The sequence below is a fragment of the Pelodiscus sinensis genome, chromosome 10 (assembly GCF_052426305.1).
Source record: "Pelodiscus sinensis isolate ZL-2025 chromosome 10, ASM5242630v1, whole genome shotgun sequence".
In the NCBI taxonomy this organism is placed as follows: Eukaryota; Metazoa; Chordata; order Testudines; family Trionychidae; genus Pelodiscus; species Pelodiscus sinensis.
The window spans coordinates 6,492,087-6,519,218 of record NC_143061.1 but is presented as its reverse complement, the minus strand read 5'-3'; the positions used below and the strand labels follow the sequence as shown (position 1 = coordinate 6,519,218).

The window sequence follows — 27,132 nt, the reverse complement described above, 5'->3', positions numbered from 1 at the left end:
ACGGGAGCTGCAAGCCCTTTCGATTTCTAACAGGGCTCGCTGCTAGCGCGTTGCCTGAGAGCTGGGGACGCACGAGCCCTTTCAACTGCTTCCATTTAAAGGGCTTGCACCTTCCCCGTGACTGCCATTTCCTGGCAGCCACGGGGAAGGTGCAAGCACTTTAAATAGACTGAGTTGAAAGGGCTCGTGTGTCCTGGCTCCCAGCCAACCCGTTGGAGGACGCGGCCAGGAACTGCTGCGTGGGCTGGATAAAAGAGCTAGGCGGGCCGGATCAGGCCCACTGACAAGTACTTCCCCACCCCTGTTCTAGACTGTAATCAATTCGCCCCTTAGCCTTCACCTTGTTAAGCTAAATAGTGATAAACTCAGAGCTCAATCTATCAGGCATGTTTTAAAATCATTCTCGTGGCTCTTCTTTGTACAATCTCCAATTTATCAACATCCTTCCTGAGATGTCAACTGGACACAGGATTCCAGAAGCAGTCTCACCCTTTGCTAAATACACAAGTAAAATAACCTCCTACTTTTGGCTCCTCTGTTTATGTATCCCAGCATCACATTACAGACAGCTGCTATTACAGGGTTCCTGGGCTAGAACCCCAAGTATAGAGCAAGTCCGGGTCCCCCCAGCAACTCCCCATTTCAGGACTAGGAGACTGGCTTTGGTACAAGAGTTAGTCCTACCTTGTACCAACTGGAAGGGCCACAGAAACTATGAAGTTGGTTTCCCCGTTTTTCCCCATGTTGGCCAACGATGAGATTAGCTCAACAAACAACAGGCTGGGATCTACACTGAGGGCTGCTGTGAACCTCTGAGGCAAGTCATCCAGCTGAAAGTGCAGGACCCACTAGGGTTAAAGAGGAGCTTTGTTGCACTAAATTTACATTAGCCATATTAAAATGCACGTTGTTTGCTTGTGCCCAATGTCTGCAGTAATCCAGGTTATTCTGAACGGGGGACTTATCCTCTTTATTATTTACTCCTCTCCATGTTTCTGGGTCGTCTATAAACTTTATCAGTGATCATTTTGGTTTTTTCCAGGTCTCTGATAAAAATTGCAGCCTATAGGGCTGTCCTGCCCGCTTGCCTATAGTAGGGATGCGAACGATTAGTCGAATATCTGATAAGCAAATGCTCATCGGATAGTCGACAGGCTAGTCGACTCGTTGCTTCTCCCCCTCCCCATTACTGCCTCTGTCAGAAAGAGGCAGCAAGGGGGTGGGATGAAATTAATGGGTAACAGGTTTAAAACTAATAAAAGAAAGTTCTTCTTCACACAGCGTGTAGTCAACCTGCAATGACTATTCGATTAATCAGTTACTCAAAATTTAACGTCCCTAGGTTATAGGTAGATTTTCTTGCAGATTTTTTCTCTCTTATCCTTTTGGTTATATGTTTATTACAATAGGCTACAACAGATTTACATTAAAGTAGCTTGGCTGTAACACAAAGACTTGCAGGCCACCTTCTTTATGTTGAGTTAAGGCCAAGTTAGCTTATCTATGTCCGAGACCTTTCACCTAGATAACACAGGTGGCTTACATAAATCTGGGACCTTTCACCTAGGTAGCAATGTCAACGTATTCGGGACCTTTCACCTAGATAGACAGTGATAAGATAAAGCAACCCTTAATGGCATAGGGCAGGGGTGGCCAACCCATTAAACGAAGAGAGTCGAAACAGTGGCGGAAAAAATGTGAAGAGCCACACCAGCCAGAGAGAGCAAGAGAGAGAGGACACTGCCCCTTTAAAAACCATGGGTTAGGGTTTTTGGCCATATCAGGCTCCCGACACCATTCTGAATCAACACGCTAGACAACTCCCTTGCACCCGGTGAGCAAAGGGAGCTGGCGACCATTTGTAGGGGCAGCTTCGCGAGCCACACTTTCAGGGGTGAAGAGCCGCATGTGGCTTGCGAGCCGTGGGTTGGCCCCCGCGGGCATTGAGGGCTTCCAAGTATCCCTGTAAACTTAGTAGGCACAGCACAACTTGGAAAACCCTGAAAAAACTGGGTAAGACCAGACCAAAATAATGAGGTAGGACAGAAAGAATAAATATGATACCTAAGCATGAAAGGGTTATGGTATAATGAACTGACACCTATGATAAGTTGAGATCAATGATATACTGACCTACAGGAAAAAGATACTTCACCATTTGTAAGGTGAGGAAATACAATCAAGGAGAAAAAAAAACCGTCCTCTACTGAATATGCATCAAACATAACGATGTGAGCGTAATATAGGATAAAAGTGGCATCCAAACCTAGGGGCAGTAGGCGATGTAGTCCTTGGGAGGTGCCAGGATGATGCCACTGGTGACAAAGGAAAGGGGATGAGGAGGAGGAAGACGATGGAGAACACGTCAGGTTGTTCTAGAAGGAATGGTGTCAGGATATGGATATGTACCTTCTCTAGCCATCCTGATAAGTCACAAACGCCCCAAGACTGTGTTAAATGTATTAATAAACTATAGTTGTAAATATTCAAGTGTTTCTATAGCATTCTGTGTTCAACTGTGCACATCAGGGCTCCCAACTATGGAATAATTAAACACTGATCCTGAGGCAAAAACCTGTCAACCCTCAAAGTGGTAACTGGAAATGCATACATCACCTAAATAATTAATCTAAAATCTAAAGATCTGGCAACAGAATGTTAAACAGAGTTAGGCCAAGAACTGGTCCCTGCAGGACTCCATAGGAAACACACTCACTTAATCATGATTCTTTGTATACAATTATAGTTTGAGACCTATCAGATAGTTAATGTGGTATGCATTTAAACTGGCTATGTATTGGTTTTGGTCAGTAAGTCATGTGGTATCGAGTCTAATGTTTTAAATCATAGAATACTAGAACTGGAAGGGACCTTGCGAGGTCATTGAGTCCAGTCCCCTGCCCTCATGGCAGGACCAAATACTGTCTAGACCATCCCTGATAGACATTTATCTAACCTACTCTTAAATATCTCCACAGATGGAGATTCCACAACTCCCTGGGCAATTTATTCCAGTGTTTGACTACCCTGACAGTTAGGAACTTTTTCCTCATGTCCAACCTCAACCTCACTTGCTGCAGTTTAAGCCCATTGCTTCTTGTTCTATCCTCAGAGGCCAAGATGAACAAGTTTTCTCCCTCCTCCTTTAGAGCAATCTAAGTACATTACATCAACACTCTTACCTTTATCAACCTGTCACAACCAAAAAGGGTATCCAGTTAGTTTGACAGCTGTATTGTCCATAAACTCATGTGGATTTGTATTAGTTACATTCCCATCTTTTAATTTTTTATTAACTGAATCCCCATCAGCCACTCTATTATCTTGCTAGCAATCAATTTTAGACTGACAGGCCTGTAATTACGCAGGTCATCTTGTTCACTCTTTATAACTGGCTCAACATGAGCTTTCTGCCAGTCTTCTGGGACTTCCCCAGTGCTCCAAGATGTACAGAAATCAACACGAATGGCAATGCACTGCTCCAACACCCTCCCTACTTTCAGACTGTAAGTTCCTCTGGGCAGTGGTGATGCCAATACACATTTGCCTGTTCAGGATCATGCAACAATAACATTAGTGAAGGAATTTTTTTTACTTTGCTAACACACCTGCTGTAAACTCCCCTCCTATACTTAGAGGTTGTGAAAGTGCAATAACCCAGGGCAGATGCTCAGGGGCTTGGAAGCTCATTTAACTGAGGATTCAATGCTGGTAGAAAGTTTAAAATATCAAAAAAGGAATTCATCCAATTTCATCATAACTGCCTTGGGCATTATAATATAATGGACTGTGCACGGGCTCACACACACCACCTGCTTTTCAGACACACATGAAGGCAGAGGAGAAGATAATGGTGGAACTGTGCTATAAAATGATTAGAGAAAAGTCACAATCAGCACTTATTTCCTTTTCCCATACACCCCCTTAACTGGAGCCAGCCATGCACCTGTGTTTCTCTCTTTGCTGTAATGCTCTCTTTAGCAAAGGATACCTTAACTAGGGATGTTAAAAAGCAGTTAATTAGGTCAAAAAATCTTAGTGGCTACACAGTAACATGCTGTGGACTCTTCAGAATAACGTTGAAACTGCAGAGCTTGCGCCTCAGCCAGCTCCCCGGGAGTGGGGCCGACAGCAAATGCACGGTGAGAACTGGCTCCCGGCCCCACTCCTGGGGAGCCGGCCCAGCTCCTAGCCCTGCTCCTGATACAGAGTCAGCAGTGCAGGATGGCAGCCAATTCCCCAGGAGTAGGGCTGGGCGCCAGTGTGTAACCGTTACAGTAACTGACAAGCTCAATGCGATTACATCGTTACATCACTAACCTTGACAATTTTCATTATAAGCCATTTGCAGGATCTTCTATCAGGGTCATTTAGCTTGTGTACTAGGGCTGAAATATAATGCAAATATTCTCACGTATCATCCCATCCTTGTTTCCCACAACTTTGAAATCTGCCCCCCAAGACCAACAGCTTAAATCATGAAAGAGATCGGACAAGGCACTTTGTTTCACACACCCCGTTCATTTCTCCATATGGTAGGTTTTGCTCCAGGTGTGAGAGTCAGGTGACTATCACGTAGCCTCAGCTGTGATCCAGACCACTCACGTCACAACTCCTCGACACCTTTCAATGACACACACTGGAATGGAGCTGTGCTGCATCAGCCAGCTGAAGAGTTTAGAAAATGGCTTCGAGTCAGTCTGCCATCTGTGTCCTTACTTCATGAGGCCCTCATGGCTTGGGTTAGTAGGACCACCGTGAGCAGAAGCCAACTCCCTATGACATGCCGCTGGTGGCTTTCTGAAGGGAGTATGAACACTCGGCCACAGCCTTGAGACAAATGACCTCTAGCACGTGCTTTGGGGACATTGCATCATTACGGAGCCACCTTTTGCTATGACCAGGGAGAGTAGCCAGCATGATTCTTGCATACACCTGGACAAATTCATCCTGAGGGTAACCAAAGCCAGAGATGAACTGGTATCATACAGCATGTCCTATGTGCCAAATGCCAGCTCCTTTCTGACCCAAGACACCAAATAGGGCAGAGCGCACTCTTTGCAAGGGACATGAGAGCCAGTCTGGCTCTGCTACCCACAGGATACCGCCTACCTGTCATTCTAGTTACTGGTAGTCATATACACCTCTCCCGGAGTACCCCCGCATTGAGACAACAGAGCAGTAGGATACCATGATCAGAACAGTGACTTAGTTTTCTTAAAAAAAAAAAACACACACACACACACACACACCCCGATCCCTGCACTGGTAAGCTGTCTAGCCATATCATTTTTTAAAATGATATCTAAGGCAAGAGAACCAGAGTCCCTGCTGCATTTGTGGGGAAAGCACATGCAAGTATAATTAACTCATCTCAGAAATATTTACAGTCCTTTCCTGCCCCAGCAAAGCAACAAGTCAAGCAACAGAGGAAGAAGACCCTAAGTTCAATGATAATAGACACATTTTATAGACCTACCCATCTACAGAAGAGCCACCTTCACTGGGGCAGAAGTCACATGCTATGTCCACAAAAGGAACAGAATTCCACAGCTCACGTCAGACAGGTATCAGAAGCAGGGATGTAAAATCCCAGTTAATCAGTTAACTGGGTTAACCGGTAGGTTAGCCTAACGGTTAACTGGCTGAGTGGGATCCGGGTTGGGGACTGCTCCAGTGTGCAGGGCTCCTGCCTCCAGCCTTGTGCTGGGGTTGGGGTTGCAGCTGCCGCCTGCTCCCCACAGATAGGGGCTGCTCCAGATAAGAACAGCACTGTTCGTGGTGGGTCCCCTGAAAGGCTGGAGCATCCCTCTGCCTACGACAGGTGGGGAGCTACTTATCCTCCACCAGTTACCAACTAACCAGAATTGGTAAGCAACACCCATTTAGGGTGGTGCCTTCTGGCTAACCTTCCGCATCCCTAATCAGACGAGAAATATGACAAAGTGGTTTTCTATCATTTGTTCCAAGAGTCATTTATATAGAGGAAGATTTTAATGAAGATGTTGATTAGTCTCTAGCTCTCAGGAGATCCACTTACAAAGCATAAGCAGGAGCCATCATCTCAAAACATGGATTTCTGTCTGCCTGTTGGAAACATTCTTATGAATTGCAGTTCACATACCAGACTATGCCAAAGACCTTCTACCCTTTACACACGTGTACCTGCTCATTTTCTGTGTGGATGACCCATGGAGTCAGCTTCTCAATGCTGCCCACAGTATTAACACTGATTTTCAGACAGATGAACCACCAGAAGACCAAAGTTTGACAACTTCAAAAACGACACATTTTGTGCATTTACCAAATACCGTAGAGCTCTGACAATCTCTTGGTGAAGAGCCCTATGTTTTCAAAATCATACGTCACCTAACCCCAGCTGATTCTCCTCCCTCACTTCTCAGTACTTTACTGTTATTAATCCTGCTTCACGAGTCCCATCTTCTTAGTTAAATGAAGGGGCTACCAAAGTGATCCACTGTGATGCAGAAGTACAGGTGCAGAAACGCTGTCTTTAAATTCATCAACTTCTTTCAAAAACAACTAAGAGTCCTGGGCTGATGCAAACCTCATTGCACACCTGATAAACCAGTGGCAAAGCTCCTTCCTAAGTGTGCAGCTTGCGATCACAAACGGAATTTAGTCAAGCCCATAATTCAGTTCTCAAGTAATAGTATCTTCCCCATTTTTCCTCCCTTTTTGCTTCCCCAACACAAACCCAGCATCTGTTGCTCAAAGACGAGAGAGAAACTGCTTTGCAGTGAGCGTACCTAAGTGTTGATGTTGGCAGGGATCTTTTCCCAAGTGTGGGGGGCAGCATGGCGGTGGCTGTTTGAAAATTAAACAATTGGGCAATGAAGCCTGACAGCATGGGCTGACAGGAGGCCGGAGCTGACTTTTCAATACTGTCTGGAGTTTATATTGTGGGGAGAAAATACTCAGGAGCCCCTTGAGTCAACTACATTTTTGGTAGGGAAATAAATATTAAGTTTCAACATCCCTTTGAGATAGCTACATGCTATTCCCATTTTACAGACGAGTAAACTGAGAGATGTGAAAACAGGATACCAATGAGTCCAATTTACGACTAGAAAATCCAGTTAAAAAGGGAATCTGACAGTGTCCAGTCAGTACCACTGACCAGAGATCCAATGTCCGGTGGGTTGGTGCTGGGTCATCATCTGCACTAGTTCCTACTCAGCTGGGGCCACCTCCTACCTCACCCCAGATCCGCAGGTGAGTCCTTCTCAACCCAGGTGTGGGAGAGAGGGAAAAGAGATGAGCAATGATGTGAGGCGGAGAAAAGGAGCAAATGGGAGTGGAGCCTTGGGGAGAGGAGGCTGGGCAGAGGTGGGTCCTTGGGGGAGAAGACAGGATTTTGGGGGTGAAGAGGCGGGGAGAGGGTTCCAGCACTCCTGCTGGGGTGTGCAGTTTTTAAGCATTATAAAACTGTTACCCCACAATGAAGTTCAGATTCACGGTTCCCTGACTAGGCAAGAGACCACAATGTCTCCTCATAATGTTAACAGGGATTATGACAGCACCTCACAATGATAAATGTCATTAGAGGAACTGGGAAAGGATCACTGAGTCCTAAGCTTTACTCAACATAAGGCAGAACCCATACAGAAAGAGGGCTGAAAAATCTCTTGGAACAAAGAGAGCAAAAGTATTCTGTCTTCTTATACCCCCTGGCAATACAACCCGGGCTTTCTTGGTATATACCCTCCCCACTCTCTCATGCTGTGTGATGATTGTTTCGTTTACTCTGATCATTAATTGCTCTTGGTTTCCTCTGTTGTAGTTTGTCTCCCATTGTTCAGGATTTACATTAAACACCAGGAAATCAGTGAGAGGTCCTGTGATTAGAAAGGTATGCTTCCTTGTAGGGCCCACCCTTGCTTGCTTGCTCAGGTACAGAAAACTGACCTTCAATACAACTACGCCAATATAGCAAAAGGTAATCATGTGAACAGAAGTAGAGGGACTATAATTTGATTATATTAAAAGCTACAAGAATTCACTTTGTCCTGCACAATATACACAATGCACACACACACACACCCTTCATATTCACCTTCACAAGCTACGGCAATATATTTCTGCACAGGTTTGGATTTTGTGTTTCAATTGTGAAAGTCGAGTTCATCCCCCCAGAGGCGAACACTGGCATATAAAGGGCAGGTGTAGGGTGAACTAGGGATGTTAAAATGTGTTTAAGTAAATGTGTAACTGCTGAAGATTTCGGCTGTTACATGGTTACATACAGGGCAGCTGTTGACTCCCCAGGAGCCAGGGTCTTCCCCCACCCACCCTATGATGCTGCCTCTTCTACAGCAAAACCAGCATTTAAGCCAGCTCCCTGTATGTACCGGGAACTTCTGCATAACTAGGTTACACTTTCACATCCCTACTGCAAACTACTTCTTGGCTAAATACATCTCTCTTACTGCCCAATACCTTGCTATGTCCCCGCTGTGGGGAAGGCAGAGATTCTCTGGGGCAGAGGATGCCACTCTGAGAAAATCATGTTGTTAGGGGATATAAATGTCCACTAGGCACTAGGATTAGGCCAAAATAATTCTCTCCTGTCTTCTAAAGCAGGATGGCATCCCACCTCTCCAGCAGTGGCAGTGTAATGCTGGAGCTTCTTAACTGGATTCTGGTTATAGTTCTGAACCAAGCCGGATGCCACTAATCTTTCACGGGGTTACCGCTGGACACGATCTCTTTCCCCTGCTTAAACCCTTCGACTGACAAAGTGAGAAAGCTGCGTTAGCAGTCGAACTGTCATAAAACCAGCCGCTTATACACACGGCCCCCATCAATTCAACATTGCAAGAACAAATTTGTGTAACCCAGCGAGGTTCTCTCGGGGCAGCCAGAGCGAGCAGTAACTGTAGATCTTTTCCACTGCTAATATCTAGTAGGTTATCTAGTTCATCCCCCTTCCAATGCAGGATTGCTCTGTCCAGTATGTTTTCTGGTGGTCAGAGGATAAGAAATGAACCAAACAAAACCTCACTTTTATCTACTGAATGACAAGCCTTAAATGTTTAAGCCCGTGTTCCAAAAGAGAAGGTTAAAAATGAACTTTCCATGCGAGGCAGTTCAGGGTGGGGATGGAGATTATTTTCCAGACAACATTTCTAGTTTCATTTTAATGATATAAGACAATAGAGCTTTCATTTAGATTAAGGAACTTTGTCTGCCAGCCTGCCACAACCTCCTGCAGTCTCTACAGCTGTTGAACAACAATGTCAAAAGGAGCTCTTAGCTGGAGTCCAAAATACCTATTTCTACTTACAAAATAGAAAATACACGTAACACTACTGATACGGCCCCACTTACATGGCCACAGATAAGAAACCACGTCATTTACGTCTCTCTTATTGAAACACTTCCACTGGATACACAATTAAACTGTATTAGATAACATTTTAATTCTTTTCCCTGCCCTGAGAGCTGATATGAATGCTGCTGGAAAATACGATTATTCCAACTACAATATGTAACAGGAAATGATGCTTTGGAGATGAACCTTTTTGTGGCGAAAGGTGGGCTTTGTGCACCTACATGCCTGGCTATGGCTATTACAGCATCATTATTCATTTCCATTCGTAAGATTTGTATTCATGGCTCTAGGAGCCAGGAGAGCCAGTGAAGAACTCTGCAGGAGCGATTGCTCTTCTCTTATCTTTTTTGTCTAGTAGATTTCAACCCAACCATTTTTTTTATTTCCCGTGTTATTAGGTGTCCTGAATCTGCCCAACTTAGTGAAACTATATAAAAAAAAAAACAAAAAACCAAAAACCAAAACCAAAAACCCTTTTCCACAAAATCCTACATTTTTATTCAACTCTGATTTTCCCTTTGGAGTCTGTAAACCAATCAAGAGACCAAAGGAGGCTAGCTTGGGTTTGCTCAGGCAAGGGCTAGGGGTAAACAGGAGGGCTGAATAAACCCAAGACATTGTGAAACACCCTATTCCAGACGCCAAGCTTACTGACCTGGTCTAAACGAAGAGCACCATCAACGAAGCGCTGCTTGCGCAGATGTGTGGCGATTCGATGGAGGTTCAGGACAGCTTGGTGAATTTCGTCGATGGGGTGTTGGGGAGAAATGGGAGGCAGTTCTTCTGTCTCAAAAACCTTCCTAGGATTTTCAATCATGCTCTGTGCATGGTCATAGCTCAGCTGCACGCAGGAGCAGATAACTGTTCGCCCGAACCATTCATCAAGGATCTGCAAAATCAGAAAATGTAAATAAAGTCATTAGCTACAAGAGGAGGATCCTGCCACCCATCATAGCAGATTATACTTTTTTACATAAGAACATTAGAACAGCCAGACTGGGTCAGACCAAAGGTCTATCTAGTCCAGTGTCATGTCTGCCAACGGTGGCCAATGCCACATGCCCCAGAGGGAGTGAATGGAACTTAATAAACATCAAGTGGTCCCTCTCCTGTCACCCATTTCCAGACTCTGACAGAGGCTAGGGAAGCCACCCCTGCCCATCCTGACTAATAGCCACTGATGGACCTAACCTCCATAAATTTATCTAGTTCTTTTTTAAACCCTGTTAAACTCCTGGTCTTCACCACATCCTCTGGCAAGGAGTTCCACAGGTTGACTGGGCGCTGAGTGAAGAAAAACTTCCTTTTGTTTGTTTTAAACCTGCTGCCTATTAATTTCATTTGGTGACCCCTAGTTCTTATATTGTGGGAATTAGTAAATAACTTTTCCTTATTCACTTTTTCCACACTAGTCATGATTTTATAGATCTCTATCATATCCCCCCCCCCGCCTTAGTGTTCTCTTTTCTAAGCTGAAAAGTCCCAGTCTTTTTAATCTCTTTTCATATGGCACCTGTTCCAATCACCTAATCATTTTTGTTGCCCTTTTCTGAACCTTTTCCAATGCCAATATATCCTTTTCGAAATTAGACGACCACATCTGTACACAGTATTCAAGATGTGGGCAAACCGTGGTTTTATATAGAGGCAATAAGATATCTGTATTATTCTCTATCCCTTTTTTAATGATTACTAACATTGTTTGCTTTTTTTTTTTTTTTTTTTTTTGAAGGGAGAAGGGGGGGACTGCTGCTGCACATTGAGTGGATGTTTTCAGAGGACTATCCACAATGGCTCCATGATCTCTGTCTTGAGTAGTTGTAGCTACATTAGTCCCCATCATATTGTATACAGAGTTGGGATAATTTTTTCCAATGCTTATTACTTTGCATTTATCAAGATTAAATTTCATTTGCCATTTTGTTGCCCAATCACTTAGTTTGGTGAGATCTTTTCGAAGCTCTTCACAGTCTGCTTTGGTCTTAGCTCTCCTGAGCAGTCCCTCATGTTAAAAATAAAAAGATCCAACTAAACTGAGAAGGGGCTTGTGTGCAGATTGGTAGGAAGAACCATGAATAGGCACCTCAACAGTGCTCAGGTGACAGTCTAATTGGAAATCTACTAGATGCTGGAGGGTCAAATATGCAGCAGTTTGCAGTCACCCTTTATTACAGGGGTGTGGTCGACAGAGAACGAAAACTGTGCCCTGAGATTCATAGTTAGGCTTGGATCAAGACTGGGGACTGCCTGCAGAGACCTCCATGTCAGACATATGTTTGTAGGCTACATGGGCTGTGCTTTGGACCCTGCTGGTCCAGACCTACCAAACTCTATCCCGCATTTCAATGGGTCTTAAACCCATTACTCAGGCCAGGGTGCAGCCCAAAGAATCGCAAGGAATAATCCGCAAGTTTCCACAATCTTTCTGATCCAAGAAATGTTGCCAGCAAGCGCATATGAAATTAATTTTAAAAAAATGCATACAGAAACCACCCATATTTTTAAACTATTTAATAAAAGGTCTATGTGGAATTTAATCTTCAGCTATTCGTTAGGGCAAAAAGGAAGAGAGCCATATTTTCAGATGAGGCAAGACACCAGCGTTGCAGAGCTGCTGATAGTGGAGACAGAGCATGAAGGGGCAAGAGGGAGCCTGTTCTCGGACAGGGAATCAGGCTCATCAAAGGGGGGCGGGCCAATGAGAAGTCTGGAGAAGGCGGCTGAGGGTAAAATGAAGTAGAAGTGCTTAGGGGAAGGGGGGAACATTTTAACTCTCGCCTGAGCAGCAATCTGACATCCTCAGTCAGAGAAATGGGACCATCCCAGTAGGAAGTAATTTCAGCAAGTGGGCAGGCTTCCAAGGAGGAAGGCAGTAAACTCTCAGTAAAGCAATGCGCACCAGGGCATTGCTGAAGGAGGAGGGGAAGATTTGCCATTGATGGTGCTGATTCACTCCCCATGAGAGGCACGCTGTTCACCTGCTTACCAGGCCACCATGCGCACATGCTGCATAACTCCACAGGCGAGGGAACTGCGTAGTAGCAGGCATCTAAGTCTATTTCCTATTAAATGAGGTTGCGTCACGAACTCTGGGACACATTCTTTTAAGCCTTCACAACCAGAGATTTAACGTTCTTGGAAGTGTAGCTGATGATGCAGAGGCAAATGTGTGTATATAAGATATATGCAGGTTAGAGAAATTATTATAATTAACAGAACGTAAGAAATTAGATGTCCTCCTATTCGAAAAGTTATTCTGTCTGAGTTCTGCCTCACTGCATTCTGTTCAGTTTAACACTTGTCTGAGTTGAAAGGTGCTTCTTTTACTTGGTCATTGACACACAGTGAAATCTGCTGTTTCTAGTAGGCCTCCTTCGCCATCTATAGACTTACTACGGTTTGGTAATACTGAACCCAGGAATTTGAATTCCAAGACTTGGTGCTCTTATGCAAAACACATTAGGGCTATTACAGAAGTTCCCAACCCTTTTGGGGTGTCATATTATTAATACAAGAAACTTCATTCTTCTGTCACTGTCTGAGAAATCAGGAATGAAATCCTATAGAAAATGCTGGTCTCTTCCCTCTTGGATGGATAGTAATGAATACTCAAAAAAGTCTATATTTCAGGGCTTTAAAAAGCTCTAAAAGTAAATTAGTTCAGGTTTTCATTGTCATACACATTATTTCATTTCACTGTTTCTAAAGTCTGTTCTTTAATGGCAGACAACGTCAGGCACTTTGGGAGAAAAGTTTGTTTTGTTTTGTTTTTTAATAGATGCAAAGACACTTTACACATTCCCTTCTGTTTGTAGGGTGTTTTATTTTCTCTAATGGTCTTTTTAAGGACCAAAACCCTCCCTATCCAAAGACACGGCGACTTCCTATAGGGTTACTAAGATGCTGCATTATCTCTTTAAACTCTATGCCATGGGCAAAAGGCAAGAAGGTTAATGAAAAATACAAAACCAATTAGCAGGTTAATGAAAAATAAATAATTCACATTTTAATCAGGCAAACCAAGGGGTTTCTCGTGGACCTGGAAAGATTTTGCTCCAAGTAATGAAACAAGTGGTGGCAATGGCAAGTTTGTTTCAAGCTTGCTTTGTCAGGCAAGTTTTGCTTTAAAGAAGGGAATAAATGCAATCAACTACAGTAATAATTGTATTTAGTTCCAGGATAAGATGCATCCTATAACTCGTTATTATGTGTATCACCATAACACCTAGCAGCCCCGGTAATGAATCAAGACACCGCTGTGCTAGGTGCTGTACAAAACCACAAAGATGGTCCTGCCCCGAGGAGCTTACAATTGAAGTATAGCCCAAGAGACAACAGCTGGATACAGACAGATGGAGGAACACAAGAAATAAAACAGATGATAAGCAGGAGGCACAATTATATCCGGCTATGCCTGCACATCTAGATGTTTATCAGTACAGGTTGTACCTCCCTTAAGCGGGAATCCCTGGTCCGGCACGACCATGGATATTCCTGGACCATGAAATCCAGGAACAGGGAGCTCCAGAAGCCCAGTGTTGCAGGAGGGGAGGAGGGCACAGCATGGTGGGGAGTTCTAGCTCCAGCCTCAGTCAGGCAGCCACGGAGCCTGAGCCCCAGCTGGGGCTATGGCGTCCCGGCTGCAGAGCCAAGTGGCTTCAGAGCTGCCAATGGCAGCTAGAAAGCCCCAAGGGGCCAGGGCAGCAGCGCAGCCAGGCTGGAGCCCTCGTCTGGTGGGAGTTGGGCAGCATGCCATGAGGAGAGGGACCTCCCTGGTCTGGCAAATCCCCTCGTTTGGGACAGGTCAGGTCCCTAGTGTGCCAGACAAGGGAGGTTCAACCTGTACATGAATGAAGGATTCAATACGAGCAGTCAAGGGCAAAACTACACAAATCTGCTAGTTTGGCAAATTTTACAGAAGTCAGGAATTTCCTTCAGATCTCAAAACCCATGGCAAATTTTATCACGGAAAGCATTAGGTATCCTAGACTCGGGTAATTCTGAAAATACTGATTCAGGATAAGAAGCCCAGTGGCAATTCATCCAGAAGGAAAGTTTCTATGCCATAACTGAATTCCCCTCCCTTTTTATGACTGAGGAAATTTGATTGAAAGTGGGGGCTTGATTTTTAGAGGTTCATTTGTTCCTGTAGCTCAGTCCCCCATCTGAAAACAATTCCACATGGTAATGAAATTGTGACATCATAGCTCCTGGCTGTTGAAGTAACCACAGTACGGTACCAGTAGGGCCGGAGTGAGCAGCAGGAGAGGGAAGAACAGATAAGCTCTTAAGTAGAGATCCCATTTCAGACAGATGTCAGAACACAGAATGTGTCACCAAATGGTTAGGGAAAGTACAGGGAACTATAACAAATGAGGCATATAAACAGGTAGGTTCCAAATGATGTTTGGATAATGGTTTACCTTGGGAACAACTGCCTCATGAATGACATTATTATACCATATTGCACAACTACTCGCTCCTGATCTTGATTGTTTATAGAAGATTTCTCTGCAAACTTTTCTGCCATTTTTCTCTGAATTGTCTTATTGTCCCTCACAGGAAGCAACATGGATCAAATTTCTGTTTTGCTGCCTGAAATGTAACTGTTCAATCATAATCTCACCTCTTCTGTATGACTGACAAGCAGAAGCCAAATCTTCGCTTTGTGAAATATCAGACAGAGTGCGATACAGCCACAGGAGATTAACCAGTGCATGTGTTAACACAGGCTGGCCATGTTCAGGGTCAGGTGTCAGAACATACAACCCCACTACCAGATAGTGCTGAATTCCCCTGTTTTATCTTCTGGAGACTATTTGCCGTCCCTAAGTCCAGGAAGGAAGCTGAGCTGGCTTCAGTGCGTTATGGAGAATGCAATTTCTATTCTTGTGATGTTGGGTGCTTTTTAATTGGTACTCAGTGCACTTCAATAACTCTAAAAATACATAGAGACATCGAAATAGATGTTGGATATGTTTTGCCCGCATGAATGCATACGGTTGCTTGCTGTCAACACTTTCAAATGCATCTAGATCCAAGGGAAGTGGCTTTGAGCCAGAGGGAAGTGCTGATTCCATCAGGTGTTTCAGACCCCAGCAGCTCCCTCGTCAGTGGCAGTATGTTCCAAGCAGCCCAGAAAATGAAACTGGACAGACCCTCACATGCGCGTTTGTGTGCAGTGCCCAGATGTGGAATTCAGAGGAGAGGCTGAGTCTCAGCTGCAGAACACCTCACAGCACCCGCACGGACACGGTGCAGCTCAGCGCTTGAAACATACTGGCTGACAGGACTGGAGCAGTTGATCCTCAAAAAGGGCACTTTGCAGACGGCACGTCATGGCTCCCACTAAAGTTCACAGGCTACACAAATGGCAGGTTAGGCAGCATGGCTGTGATGCTTTTATGTTGTAACATACAATACACATAATACAGGTGAACCTCTCTCTAAAGGCACCCTTGGGATCTGAACAGTTCCAAATCAGAGAATTTGCCGAATCATGGAAGGTCACTATTGGTTAGCAGTGCCACCAACACTTCCACTGCTTACTGGATCCTTAGTAGGGATGTAATAGTGCAGTCAATTAACCGATTAACCAATAAGCAAAAGCTTATAGGTTAATGCTATAGACTGCACACATTTCCCTCCCCCCCCACTTGCCAGTAAATTTTTTAGCAGGCTGGCCAGTATCCCGGCTCAGTCCTGGCTCATGCTGGGTCCAGGACCTACCTCTACTGCAGCTCTGCATTTGAAGTGTATTAAGAGCCGGGTGGGCAGGCAGGCAGGCTCAGTTCTGGCTCACAGTGGGTCTGGGAGCTCAGACTCCCCATACCCTGTACAGTGGCTACTGCCACCCCACGCTGCTTCCTTTTTATCAGAGGCAGCAGCACAGGGTGACAGTCAGCTGGTCTGCGAGGGGAGCTGGTTTTTAAACTGGGTCCCGCCTGGCACCCTGCACTGCACTGGTATAGAGGCAGCAGCACAGAGTGGCAGAGGGCTCCTCGGGAACGAGGCCGGAGCATGCTGGCTGCTGGCCCCGCCCCTCCAGACTATAGAATAGTCGACTAACCGATAAGAATTCACGAGGCTACTCGACTATTCAATTAACCGATGTTTAACCTCCCTAGCTCTTCGAAGACATTGAAGGGTAAATCAGATCTAAAGAACCACACACAACACTGAGAGCTACGTCTGGTAGCTGTAAACAAACTTTATGGGACCCCAGGAAACTTGGCCACCCCCATGAGAAGTGGCCATCCGGCTCACTAAAATCAGGCCGGACCATGGATGTTGCCAGTCCAGAGAGTGCCAGACTAGAGAGATTCAACCCGTACAATGAGTGATTTCCAACCCCCACAAGATGGCACCGGTGTTCAGAAAGGGTTAAAGGACAGCCATTGTTGGACTTATTAAAATCAGTCACTCCTATGTAGGAACTCCATAGATATTTTTCTGGCAGACACACTAACTGGGGATTTATTTGTGTAACGAGGGGTAACACTGCAATTACTGACAAGCCCTTCCTCTACAGTGGTGCTGTCAGGCAGTGCTTTATAAACCTGAGATCAAAATATTGTTTTGTAGGCTGCCTAACAACAAGGTGCTCATAAGGCCACTGTGTTCCTAGCCACTTTCCATGTTATATCATCGTTTTTTACAGCTCTCTATGCCACTGACAGAGAAATCCAAGTTCAAAGGCCATGCTCAGCAAGCAGAACAGCCCTGTTGACAGACTTTACCTCTTACTAACCCTGAAGCGAGAAAAAGATCCAATTTCTCCTGCCTACACAAGCACCATAGTGTAGTAGCACTAGATGTGCTTTGCCCTGACCTCAAAGATAAGCTCCTGGAGAAAAGCCACATTGGAAAAAGGCTTGCGGTTGCATCTTATCTTGGAAAAAGGAAGGTTTATTAATTTGTCTAATTCGTATTCAAACCCAGTGACCCAAACTTCCATTCAGTCTTGAAAGACTGAGAAACCTGTTTGTTGCGCTGGCTTTAGGAACGAGCCTTCCAAGAGGAAAGCGCGGACTCTGATGTCGGAGATCTTTCCGACCGGAATGCAGCCTGACTCCAGAGATCAGCATCCCTGAGCAGACAGGAGGAAAGGCACTGCACTGCGACTCGGCCAAACTTGCACTGGCTGGAGCTAAATATTGTTTGAAAACTGAGCATCCGTATCCAAGCGGTAAGAGGCTACACGCACACGATGCAGCTTAGTTCTCGAAACATGTTGCATCCAGGTGACAAGAATGGAGCAGTTAAAGCACAGATCCTTGAAAAGAGCACTTTGTAGATGGCATATCATGACTTCCCAGGGCTGCATGAACTATAGGCCAGACAGCATGCTCAAAGAGCACTCAGTGGTAAATAAAGAGCCAACTAGTACATAGTATTAGAGGGTGCTTTGAGCTAGTAGAATTCAGGATACAGAAAACTGAAGACTTCCCGAACCATAGTCTAAGCCCTTCATAAATGCTGGAGATGGGCCTAGAACTAGAGATAAATTACAACACTGAAGACGTTTGGAGAACAGCTGCAGCTGGGAGGCGGTGAGGATGAGACTAGGTGGGCCTGCCACAGACAGGGGCTGTTCCAGCAGGCCCCGCAGGGCTGGAGCAGCCCTATGCCCAAGGTGGGTAGAGAGTTGCTTCAGCTCCAGCTCCTACTGGTTAACTGGAACTGATAAGCCTCACCCATTAAGGGTGATGCCCACTGGTTAAGCAGTTAACGTTTTACATCCCTAGCTAATACCTACCAATGGAGATTCTGAGCCCCTCTGGAGCAATGGGGATATTTACAGTGGAACAAAACTAATTTGCATTGGAAAGATCACCCGAGGATCACATCAGCCCAAAAAAACAGCTACCCCAACAACCTTTACAAGGGTACACTGCATAAAAGCAACACACTTATGGGAAAGCATTGGGCTTGAAACAAAAAACTCTTCCTGTTTTCCAAAGCCCTTTAGGGAGGGGGGACACAGTCACAGGTCTCGGAGGGCCCGGCCACCATAAAAGCAACCGAAGAGCAGACTGTTACACTGCCCAGCGGGATGGGAGGTAAATAGAGAGAGAGAAATGAAGGCTCAGAAATAGCTGACTGCTCCCCCAGCCCTCCACGATGAGTCAAACATGAAGACGAGTGAAATATCACTTGATGCCCTTAATGATAACATGCCGCAGCGGCATCCCTGAAATTATGAGAAATAAAGGTGATGTTCATTTACACATTGCACAGCCTCAAAGGGTACAACTGGGTCTTTTTAAAAGGGCAATCCCACGATGTGCCCCATTACTATACAGTCCTAAGAGCCACTCTCTCCCAGGCACCATCAATACCACTGTGTCCATCCTTCTCCATCTTACACGAGGATGCACCAATCAGTTGTTCTACAAGTCACAGGACATACTGTTCGCAGGACGGGAGAGACTCTTGAGCTGACGTGTTAGTGGCTTATTCGTTTGATGATCTGGACTCTCTCTTCACAGACGTGGGGCCCGGGGCAGCGGATGAAGAATGACCAAGAGGAACAAAGACGACAGAGTGCACAGGGTTACCTTGCCTTCTGGAGTCATTCTCCACATTACAGAAAACGTCAGTCTGTCTTTCATGGGATTGAGACTGCACAACTCCTCGCAGAGCAGTCTGGGGAGCATAGGGATGACCTGAAAAACAAGACAGCACGGGTCAGGACAGACATTGGCTGTGGTCCCCACTGCCCACCCCTTCCCCCGTCACAGGTCCCCAACAAAAGCAAGGAAAAGGTCTAAAGTCACTTAAAAGGAGCATCTCTTCGGCTCTCCAAGTTACAACCTTTATGCCATCTGAAGCCTCCTTCTTGCCACTTTAACCCTGGGAGGGGTGGGGAAAGCTCAGAGAAGCGTAGCTGGGAAAGGCAGTTTTCCAGTGGTCCAAAGCAGAGAAGTCTTGATTCCCGGATTCTGTTCCCTACCCTCTCATCTGTAGGTTGATACCAGATAAGTCATTTAACTTGCCTTCAAGTACTCTCTGGAAAAGAGCTATAAAACTTCTCTCTGTCACAGAGGTGACTTAAGGCTTTACTAAAGCTTGTAGAGCACGTCCGTAGCCTGGGTCAAAAGGCAGCGAGATATTGGACAACACCAAACAAAAGCGCCTGTTTTATGACTAGCCCACATGCACTAAGGTGACTGAGAAGCCAAGACAGGGAACAATGTTTATTTTTATTGAGCTCACTTCCAGGTTACCAGACAGAAGGCATTAGCTGGGATTTTATCTGCAAAACAATAGTCCACGTCCCATCAATATTTGTGGAGCTGACTCCCAGCTGCTATCAATTCACTTATTTCTAAACTAGAAGATTAACCCAGCATTGCTCGGGTCCTTAATTCATTTTTGTGTTTTGGAAAATCCAAGGACAATGCCCATGATTCATTAAAATCATCACTCTGGGGTGGGGCTGGGGAGGAGGGTCCAGGTTGTAGGCTGCCCCGGGGGAAGAGGACAACCCCAGCCCTCTCTCACCACAGCAGCTTGGGGCCAGGTGAGAAGCGCTTGTTGATGGCCACTGCAGCTCCAGCGGGCACAGCTGGGGGAAGGGGTCATGTCCCCCGGCTGGGGCAGGTCCAGGTTCATCTGTCCCTGTACTCCCTAGCCAGAGTGAGAAATTCAGTAAACTGTGCGCTTTCCCCTTGCTCCCTGACAAAGGGGAACAGCCAGCAATGCTCCCGTACAATCGAGAGTAACTGTTTGGGACCGAGTTCTCCTGCTGGGGTAAATCAATGTAACTCCATCGATTGCAGTGATGCTGATTTACACTAGTGAGGAGCTGTGTCCCAGGGTATCTTCCAGGTGACACCTGTGTCAAAGTTCATATTCATCAGACATGTAGCAAGTCAAACCCTAATGATCTGAAGTTTAATTTTTGTATTTCCTCTCTCGTCTTCGACCCTTTTGAAAAACAGTCAATGCACTAAACAAAATGTGCATGTTCTCATTGTTTATGTAGGGCTGATAATAAGCCTGATGCTTTAGACAAGGAGGAACCCCAATACGCTGTTCAGAGTATAAGTATTTACGGTCATGTTTTATTTCTACTGTTAACTCCTACCACCACGGTGAATGTATCACTATCTAAGTTACCTTAACAGGCACCGTTCCAGGTCCTGACACCCACAGGTTTTAGAGATAGTTCTGCTGTATTTGAAATAGGGATGTGACCAGTTAACAGGTGGCCTGGCCAGGCTGGAGCAGTTCCCTGCTTGCAGTGTGGAGGAATGGGACTGGCCCAGCCTGGCTGGAGCAGCCCCCCAACCAGGCTACACTGCTGGGGGGGGGGGAAGCACTTCAGCCCAGCCAGGCTCCCATTCCCACCTGCAGGATCATGATTAATCAGTTATGTTTAACTGGTTAACTGTTTAACCAGGATTTTACATCCCTAATCTGGAACCCAGATGATGAATAACTGGGTTCTCAAAAGACACAAGGCATAAAAATTGGAGTCTGTATTTTTTTTTTTGAAGTACACATATTTCATATTTACCTTTAGCTTTCGAAGAAAGTCCCTAAAATATTTAATCACATTTGTCACTTGGCACCAGACCACTGCTCATAAATCCACTCTAATCGCACAGCATGTTCATGCCAAAGGGTTATCTCTGTAGTTTCTGACAATTCAGAAGCCACTTTCAACATGAATCAGCAGCGCTGGTTCAAGTGGGAAGGCCAAAAGGGCACAGATTGTGATAAGCCGTTTCCCTCAACACAAAGGCCGTCAGCTGTGTTATTCCAGTGGCGAAAAGCAAGTTAACACTCCTAGTAAATTCATAATTTACAGATATACTACGTGAGGTCTGCCATGCTGCCTGGAAAAGCCAACAACACAAGGCTATAAATTTAGAATGAGTTTTGTCAACACACAGCACAAAAGCGAACATGGTATTATAGTCTATAAAGTGCAATCAGACCAATTGTTGGTTTTTTTTCTATATATTTTTTGTTAGTCTCTAAGGTGCCACAGGACTACTCGTTTTTAAACCATTATAGATTACTGTACATGTACAACATGTCATAAGCTAAATCCTTAATTTAGGGTTGTATTTAACTGTTATGGGGAGGTGCAGGTTCTGGGAGTGAGGGAGGGAGGGAGGGAGCATGTGTGCAGGAGCGTGCAGGGGATGGGGTTGTGGGGTCTGGGAGAGCCACGTGGGGGTTCTCGGCTCACAGACCTGGATTAAGGAGGTTCGAGTGTACCTGACTTGCATACTTAGTGTATGACAGCTTTTCCCTTCCTTCATCCCCTACTGAAGCAACAACATTTTGCTAGAGAAATCCAGGATCCGGTGTGCTTTGCATGCAAGCCATGGTGACCCCAAGCATGAAATATAGGTCAGATGATGAGGGATGCTCTTGTTTTTAAAAAGCTCTCCTAAGTGTACTTGAGCAAGATTAATAACGGACTCGAGAGAGTATAATGGTATAAAAGCGGTTCTGAAGATTTAAAACACACCAAAGCTTTAATGCGGACCCCTCTGAAGAGCAGGGGAAGGTAGGTGCTTTAACTCGGATTATAATTAAAGCACTACTCAAGGTTAACAACAGAACCTTAACCTCCCCCAAGCTTAAGCTAAAAAAGCAGCTCAATCCTTAGAAATTCAGTCTAGCTGGTCCCTCTGAAGGGCAGGGGAAGGTGGAAGCAGTGGAAACTGGAAGGTGGAAAAGGTAGAACGAATGTTGCCAGGAGGAGTAAATAGTAAGCCACGTGGTAAGAGAGACAGTAAACGTGGGACAGGATTTGAGCAAAATCAGTGAAGCCAGAGACAGGCTCTGTGAGGCAGAGTGAGGGCAAAGGGACATGCCTGATGCCTTCCTGGGCAGCGACAGTCCCTAAGGGAAGGGTGGGACAGGAAGACAACTGGGCGTAACACTCTGTTTTGTATGAGCTGCGCTCTGCTGAGCTACATACACGTACTAGAAGATTTGCCCAGCAGTGCTTGGGTCCTTTAACTCAAAGGAGTTTTGTTTTTCTTCATTTAAGCCGTTGTTCTGGGGTGGGGCTGGAGATGAGGGGTTCAAGGACAACCCAAGCCCTCTCTCACTGTAGCAGCTTGGAGCCAGGTGAGACGCGCCTCTCCATGGCTGCTACAGTTGCAGCAGGCACAACCAGAGGAGGGGTGAATGTCCCCCAGCTGGGGGACTGAGATATACAGTCAGACAAACTCTCTCAAATACATAGTAGATAGCTGTCCCTCTCTCCATCCCTGTCTCCTGCTGGCCCAACGAGGTTATAGCTGTCCTGGTTCCCATCTCTGGCCCCTTGCTGCCCCCCTGTGGTCATTCTATAGTATAACTGTCTCTCCTATCAAACCCCTCTCCCCCTTTCCATTTTAAAAGAAACAATCAAATTCCAGGCACATCCCATTGTCCTGGCACAACCAAACCCTGACCTTAAGTAATAAAAGGAGGAAGCTGCACACCAAGTGTGGTGGTGCCAGCTCTTACTGTTTAGGAGGAGTTCTTGAACAAATGACTCGCAGACAAATGGACAGACAGCAAGACAGACACACATTTCTACAATATACAGTAAGAAGTATAAAAAGGCATTAACGGGTTAGACACCGTGCCAGGTGAGTGACTGCAGCATGCCTTTAAGAGAGTTCAACTCAAATCAGGAGCATTAAACCTCTGCAGTGGGGCTCTTGGAGAGGAACATGCTTAAGTAGCTGGGCGATTTTGGGGGAGGTTCAGCAATATTCCTGGGGACTCAGGGCAGAGTTCCATTTCCAAGGAGGGGGAGCTGACGGAGTTAGGGCCCAGGAAGTGAACCAACCAGAGAGCCCCAGTGAGGAATCAGATCAGTGGCCAGCCTGAGGCTCCAGAAGCTTAAGACATCCAGGGGATCCAGAGCACAGAGATGTGGATTCCCTCCGCAGCACGCCCAGAGCTTGGCCAGCAGGGAGCCAGCGTGAGAAACAGGCAAGTTAGTGAAACCAGAGTAAGAAACAGATACTGAAGATGGAAGTTTTCCTTTATATGGTCTTTCTGTGGCTATAAAACTGAACATGCCCTGATACACTGTTCACAGCAGCTGGTCCTCTGGCTGGCAGGCTCACCTAGTACCCTGTTCAACCCTGATTCTGAGAAAATTGAGCTTTTGCCTCTTGGGCAAATAAACTGCATCCAGAATCCAACAACTAGTTTCCAGGTTTAGCACTGATTCCTGGAGAGCTGGGATAGCTGGAGGGCATAGACACTGCCCTGGAAAAGTCTCCACTCGCTCGGAAAGGCAGAAACATCTGCGAGAGCTGTGACGGGCTCACTGGCCAAGGTCAGCAGCAGGTGAGCCAGGGCAGCTCTAGAATCAATGGGAATTGCCATCGAGGTTTTTCAGAGATCAGCAGGCAGAGGGAATCAATCTATCAACACAATGATGAGCAAAAGGAACAACCACTGTTCAATAATAGCCCCCAGGGATTTTTACAAAGTCACATGGGCAATTTTAGTCCCTTCAAGCCATCTAATTCCTCTGTTTCCTCGCCTTGGCTGACTGCTCTCAATTGGTTTAGGGTGACTATGGTCAGACTACTGCCTTCCACGAGCACCCCTTCATCTTTGGTCTATCTGCCAGGGTGGTATTACATTCCCAGTCGTCTCAGCTTCCACGAGCTGCTCTCTGCTCATGCAGGGAGGGGAACCCTAAGATTTAACAATGGGGTGGGCTTAGTTAGCCTATCACTCATACAGTGAAAGGCACTCAAAGGAAATAGGCAATTTGTTTATGAGCCAAGATTTCTGCTTAAACGTTTTCTTTTTTGTATCAACACTTCCATGAATTCAGATTTCGATCAACTCTTTGTTACCCAGCTTGACATTATCAAAATATCAACACCCTGACAACCTGCTGGTGTCAAAAGTGAATGTCTAAACTCCTTGGACTCAGCATGTAGACAGGCTTCCAGTTCCAATCTTTGATCTCTATTATAAAACAGGACCAGAAAATTATGATAGGGGTTTATGGCTGACCTTTCACTTGAGTTGCTTCACACCTAAAATAACACCACCATAAGAGGTGCCAAAAGGGAGAAAACTTAGGGATTTTCTTGCCTTTTTTAACACTTGATTTACTTTTACTTCTAAACCGCTGGATTTTATTAAACTGCTAGCCATTACACAACCTGTCTTCTGGACAAATGGCTAAAAGAATTAAATACGTAGATTTAATTAACTTCCTCTTTGGGAGAATTTGCACTATTCTAAGTCATGGCAATGTCACAGCTGCGTTTATGGAATAGTTCCATCAAAGGAAAGTCTATTTTCTATGAGCGTGACCTTACCATCTTGTTTCAAACCAGCTCTTATTACCTTCTTGCGTCCAGGCCCTCAGTTATTTTTAGCTATTTTGTTAGACTTAATAACCATCACATGTAAAATTGGGAATTTAAAATCCAACATTTGATCAACTTTTTTTTACCAAGTTAGAGTCACTGGGAGAAGTCTTCCATATTTTAAATACCAAATTTGGTTGGCACTCTTAAAAATCTATCCATGCAGGGCAAAAGCATGGATAACACACCACTCCTGGAGCTAACAAACCAAGGCATTTGGAGACCAAATAACGATTTAGGGCATGAAAAGGCATTATGTAAGTGGAAAGAGTAGTTAAACACAAAGAATGAAATCTAAAGCTGGGTGAAATCTTTCTGTCAACTGTTCTTCAACAGGAAACCGGGCTTTCAAATAAACGAATTATTTTTGTAAAAAGTGTCTGCTTTCCATGGAAAATTTTTTTTTTTTTTTTAGTTAAGCAAACCAAAAAAGCCTAAAAAACAAAATATCTTGATTTGGAAATTCTGCCCTGGGTGTTTTAGGGTGATTGCCTCATTCCCTCATTCTCCTTTACAGGAGAGGCTTCCTGTAGCACTGTATCTCCCATGACATACCCTGGCTCACTCTCTTGGAAAGGTGAGTCAGAGCATCCTACTAGACCATGGTGCACTATGGGAGATATAGTCCAACCAGGAAAGCCCAGTCCATAGAACAGAATGGAGAATGCAACACCCAAACCATAACCCCCATGAGGCACTGTAGCAGCATTCCCAATAAGGATGCGACTAGTCGGCTACCCAATAAGCATAAGCTTATTGGATAGTCAAGTAGTGACTTAACTAGTCACTTCCCCCTGCCCTTACTGCCTCTATCAGAGAGAGGTAGCAAGTGGGGAGAGCAGGGACCAGTGCTAGGGGGAGCTGGTTTAAAAGCTGGTTCTTCCCAGCACGACCTCTGCAGGTGGCAGGGAGCCAGAGGCACAACAAGGAAACAGCTCGCGCCGGGTTCCGACTGCTGCACCTCTGCTTTTGAAATTTAGCTAGCGCCCACCGGGGCTCTTGCTACATTTCAAAGGCTGAAGCATCGCTGTCAGAACACGCTTGCCCCGTGTTACCCACAGCTCTTCTGCCTTTTAAATGTAGTAAGAGACACAGGCGGCTCTTGCTACATTTAAAAGGTTGAGGCGCAGCTAGGATAGCAAGCGCCCCTCCTCCCCCTTACCGACTAATCGAGTATTTGATGGAAATTCCATCGACTAATCAATAACCAATTAATCAAAATTTAACATCTCTAATTCCCAAGTCAAAACATTTCTGTTGTCAGCCTTCTTATATAGGATGGCTTTTGCTGATAAGTGGAGATCTTTAAACAAATTCTTCCAATTCCACATGGTAGAAGCATTCTGCCCTGTGTCTTGCAGCGAGAGAATTATTCTGAAGCAGTTTAGCCATTTGAAACTCATATGCACAGATCCAGAGAGGCAATGTTCCAATTGCTATTCCAAGTGGCATGCCCATGCCCATAAAAAGCCCATGGATTTCTTTCGATCCTCCACAATTAGGTTCTATCACTAATCCGACTAAAACTAATATCATGGAAAGAAATTATACAACAGCTACTAAGAATAAACAACTAGAAACTGAATCCAACATAACTGTACTGTCGGCATAAGAGAAATAGTTCTGAATCCCCTGTGGCTGGTGGACAAAGCAGAACAGAGGATTGTTGCTGGGATGTGGCACTTTATAAGCACAGATCAAGACACACACTCTCTAATGAGCACGCTTTGTTACAACGTTCCAGAGCCACTGGGCTCAGCACACAAGAGTGGGAAATTACAGAAGCAATTTCATATGGGATAAGCAAGTGTTACTAACACATACAAATTTTACAATCCCCAAAAATATTTCCAGACAGCATGCAAACAGTGAAAGGTCAGAGCCCTGCTTGGGATGCTAAGGAATTAGCATGCATAGGCTACTTCTGACAAAGACCGTGGTCCAACCCCTACTCACTCTTGGCCAGACTGACACAAGCACAGCAAGAGCAAATTTCCCCCGTGACAAATTAGCCATGGATTCACATTTACTGATGGGAGAAATCTTTAGTTTCCAATGGTCTTTCAAGCTCCCACAAAGATTTAAAGGTGCCACCTTACGACTCATAAGCAAATCTGATAAAGAGGGAATGGGAGAAAGGTCCTACTACAGACCACGCACACTAAAGCAGAAGAATATTAACCAGAGATGCCCTTTCTTCTGAGCACACATGTGGAACAACAATGGAAGGCATCTCTTCTGTCAGTAGACCAATTTATCAGGAAGGGAAAACTGCTCTTATGAACCTTATGCTGTTCCTTAAAATTCTACTCTCTGTTGCTGCTGCATTACACAGTAAATTGGCAGAAAGAAGTTTATTTGGCTTTCTTCAGTGCAAGAAGAGTCTATAACATCTGATGTAGCCTGAAAGCA

General features: G+C 45.2%; 1 protein-coding gene across 2 annotated transcripts in view; it reads right to left on the bottom strand.

Annotated features, from left to right (window-relative positions):
• Positions 1-27,132, bottom strand: part of DIS3L2 (DIS3 like 3'-5' exoribonuclease 2) — a 264,327-nt gene that overhangs the window by 79,033 nt on the left and 158,162 nt on the right. For both annotated transcript variants that reach the window (XM_075938150.2, XM_075938149.2), the window contains 2 exons: positions 18,916-19,023; positions 10,011-10,244 (listed from right to left, as the gene is read on the bottom strand). In XM_075938150.2, the coding sequence (XP_075794265.2) occupies positions 10,011-10,244; positions 18,916-19,023 (342 nt within the window). The remainder of the gene's footprint in view (positions 1-10,010; positions 10,245-18,915; positions 19,024-27,132) is intronic.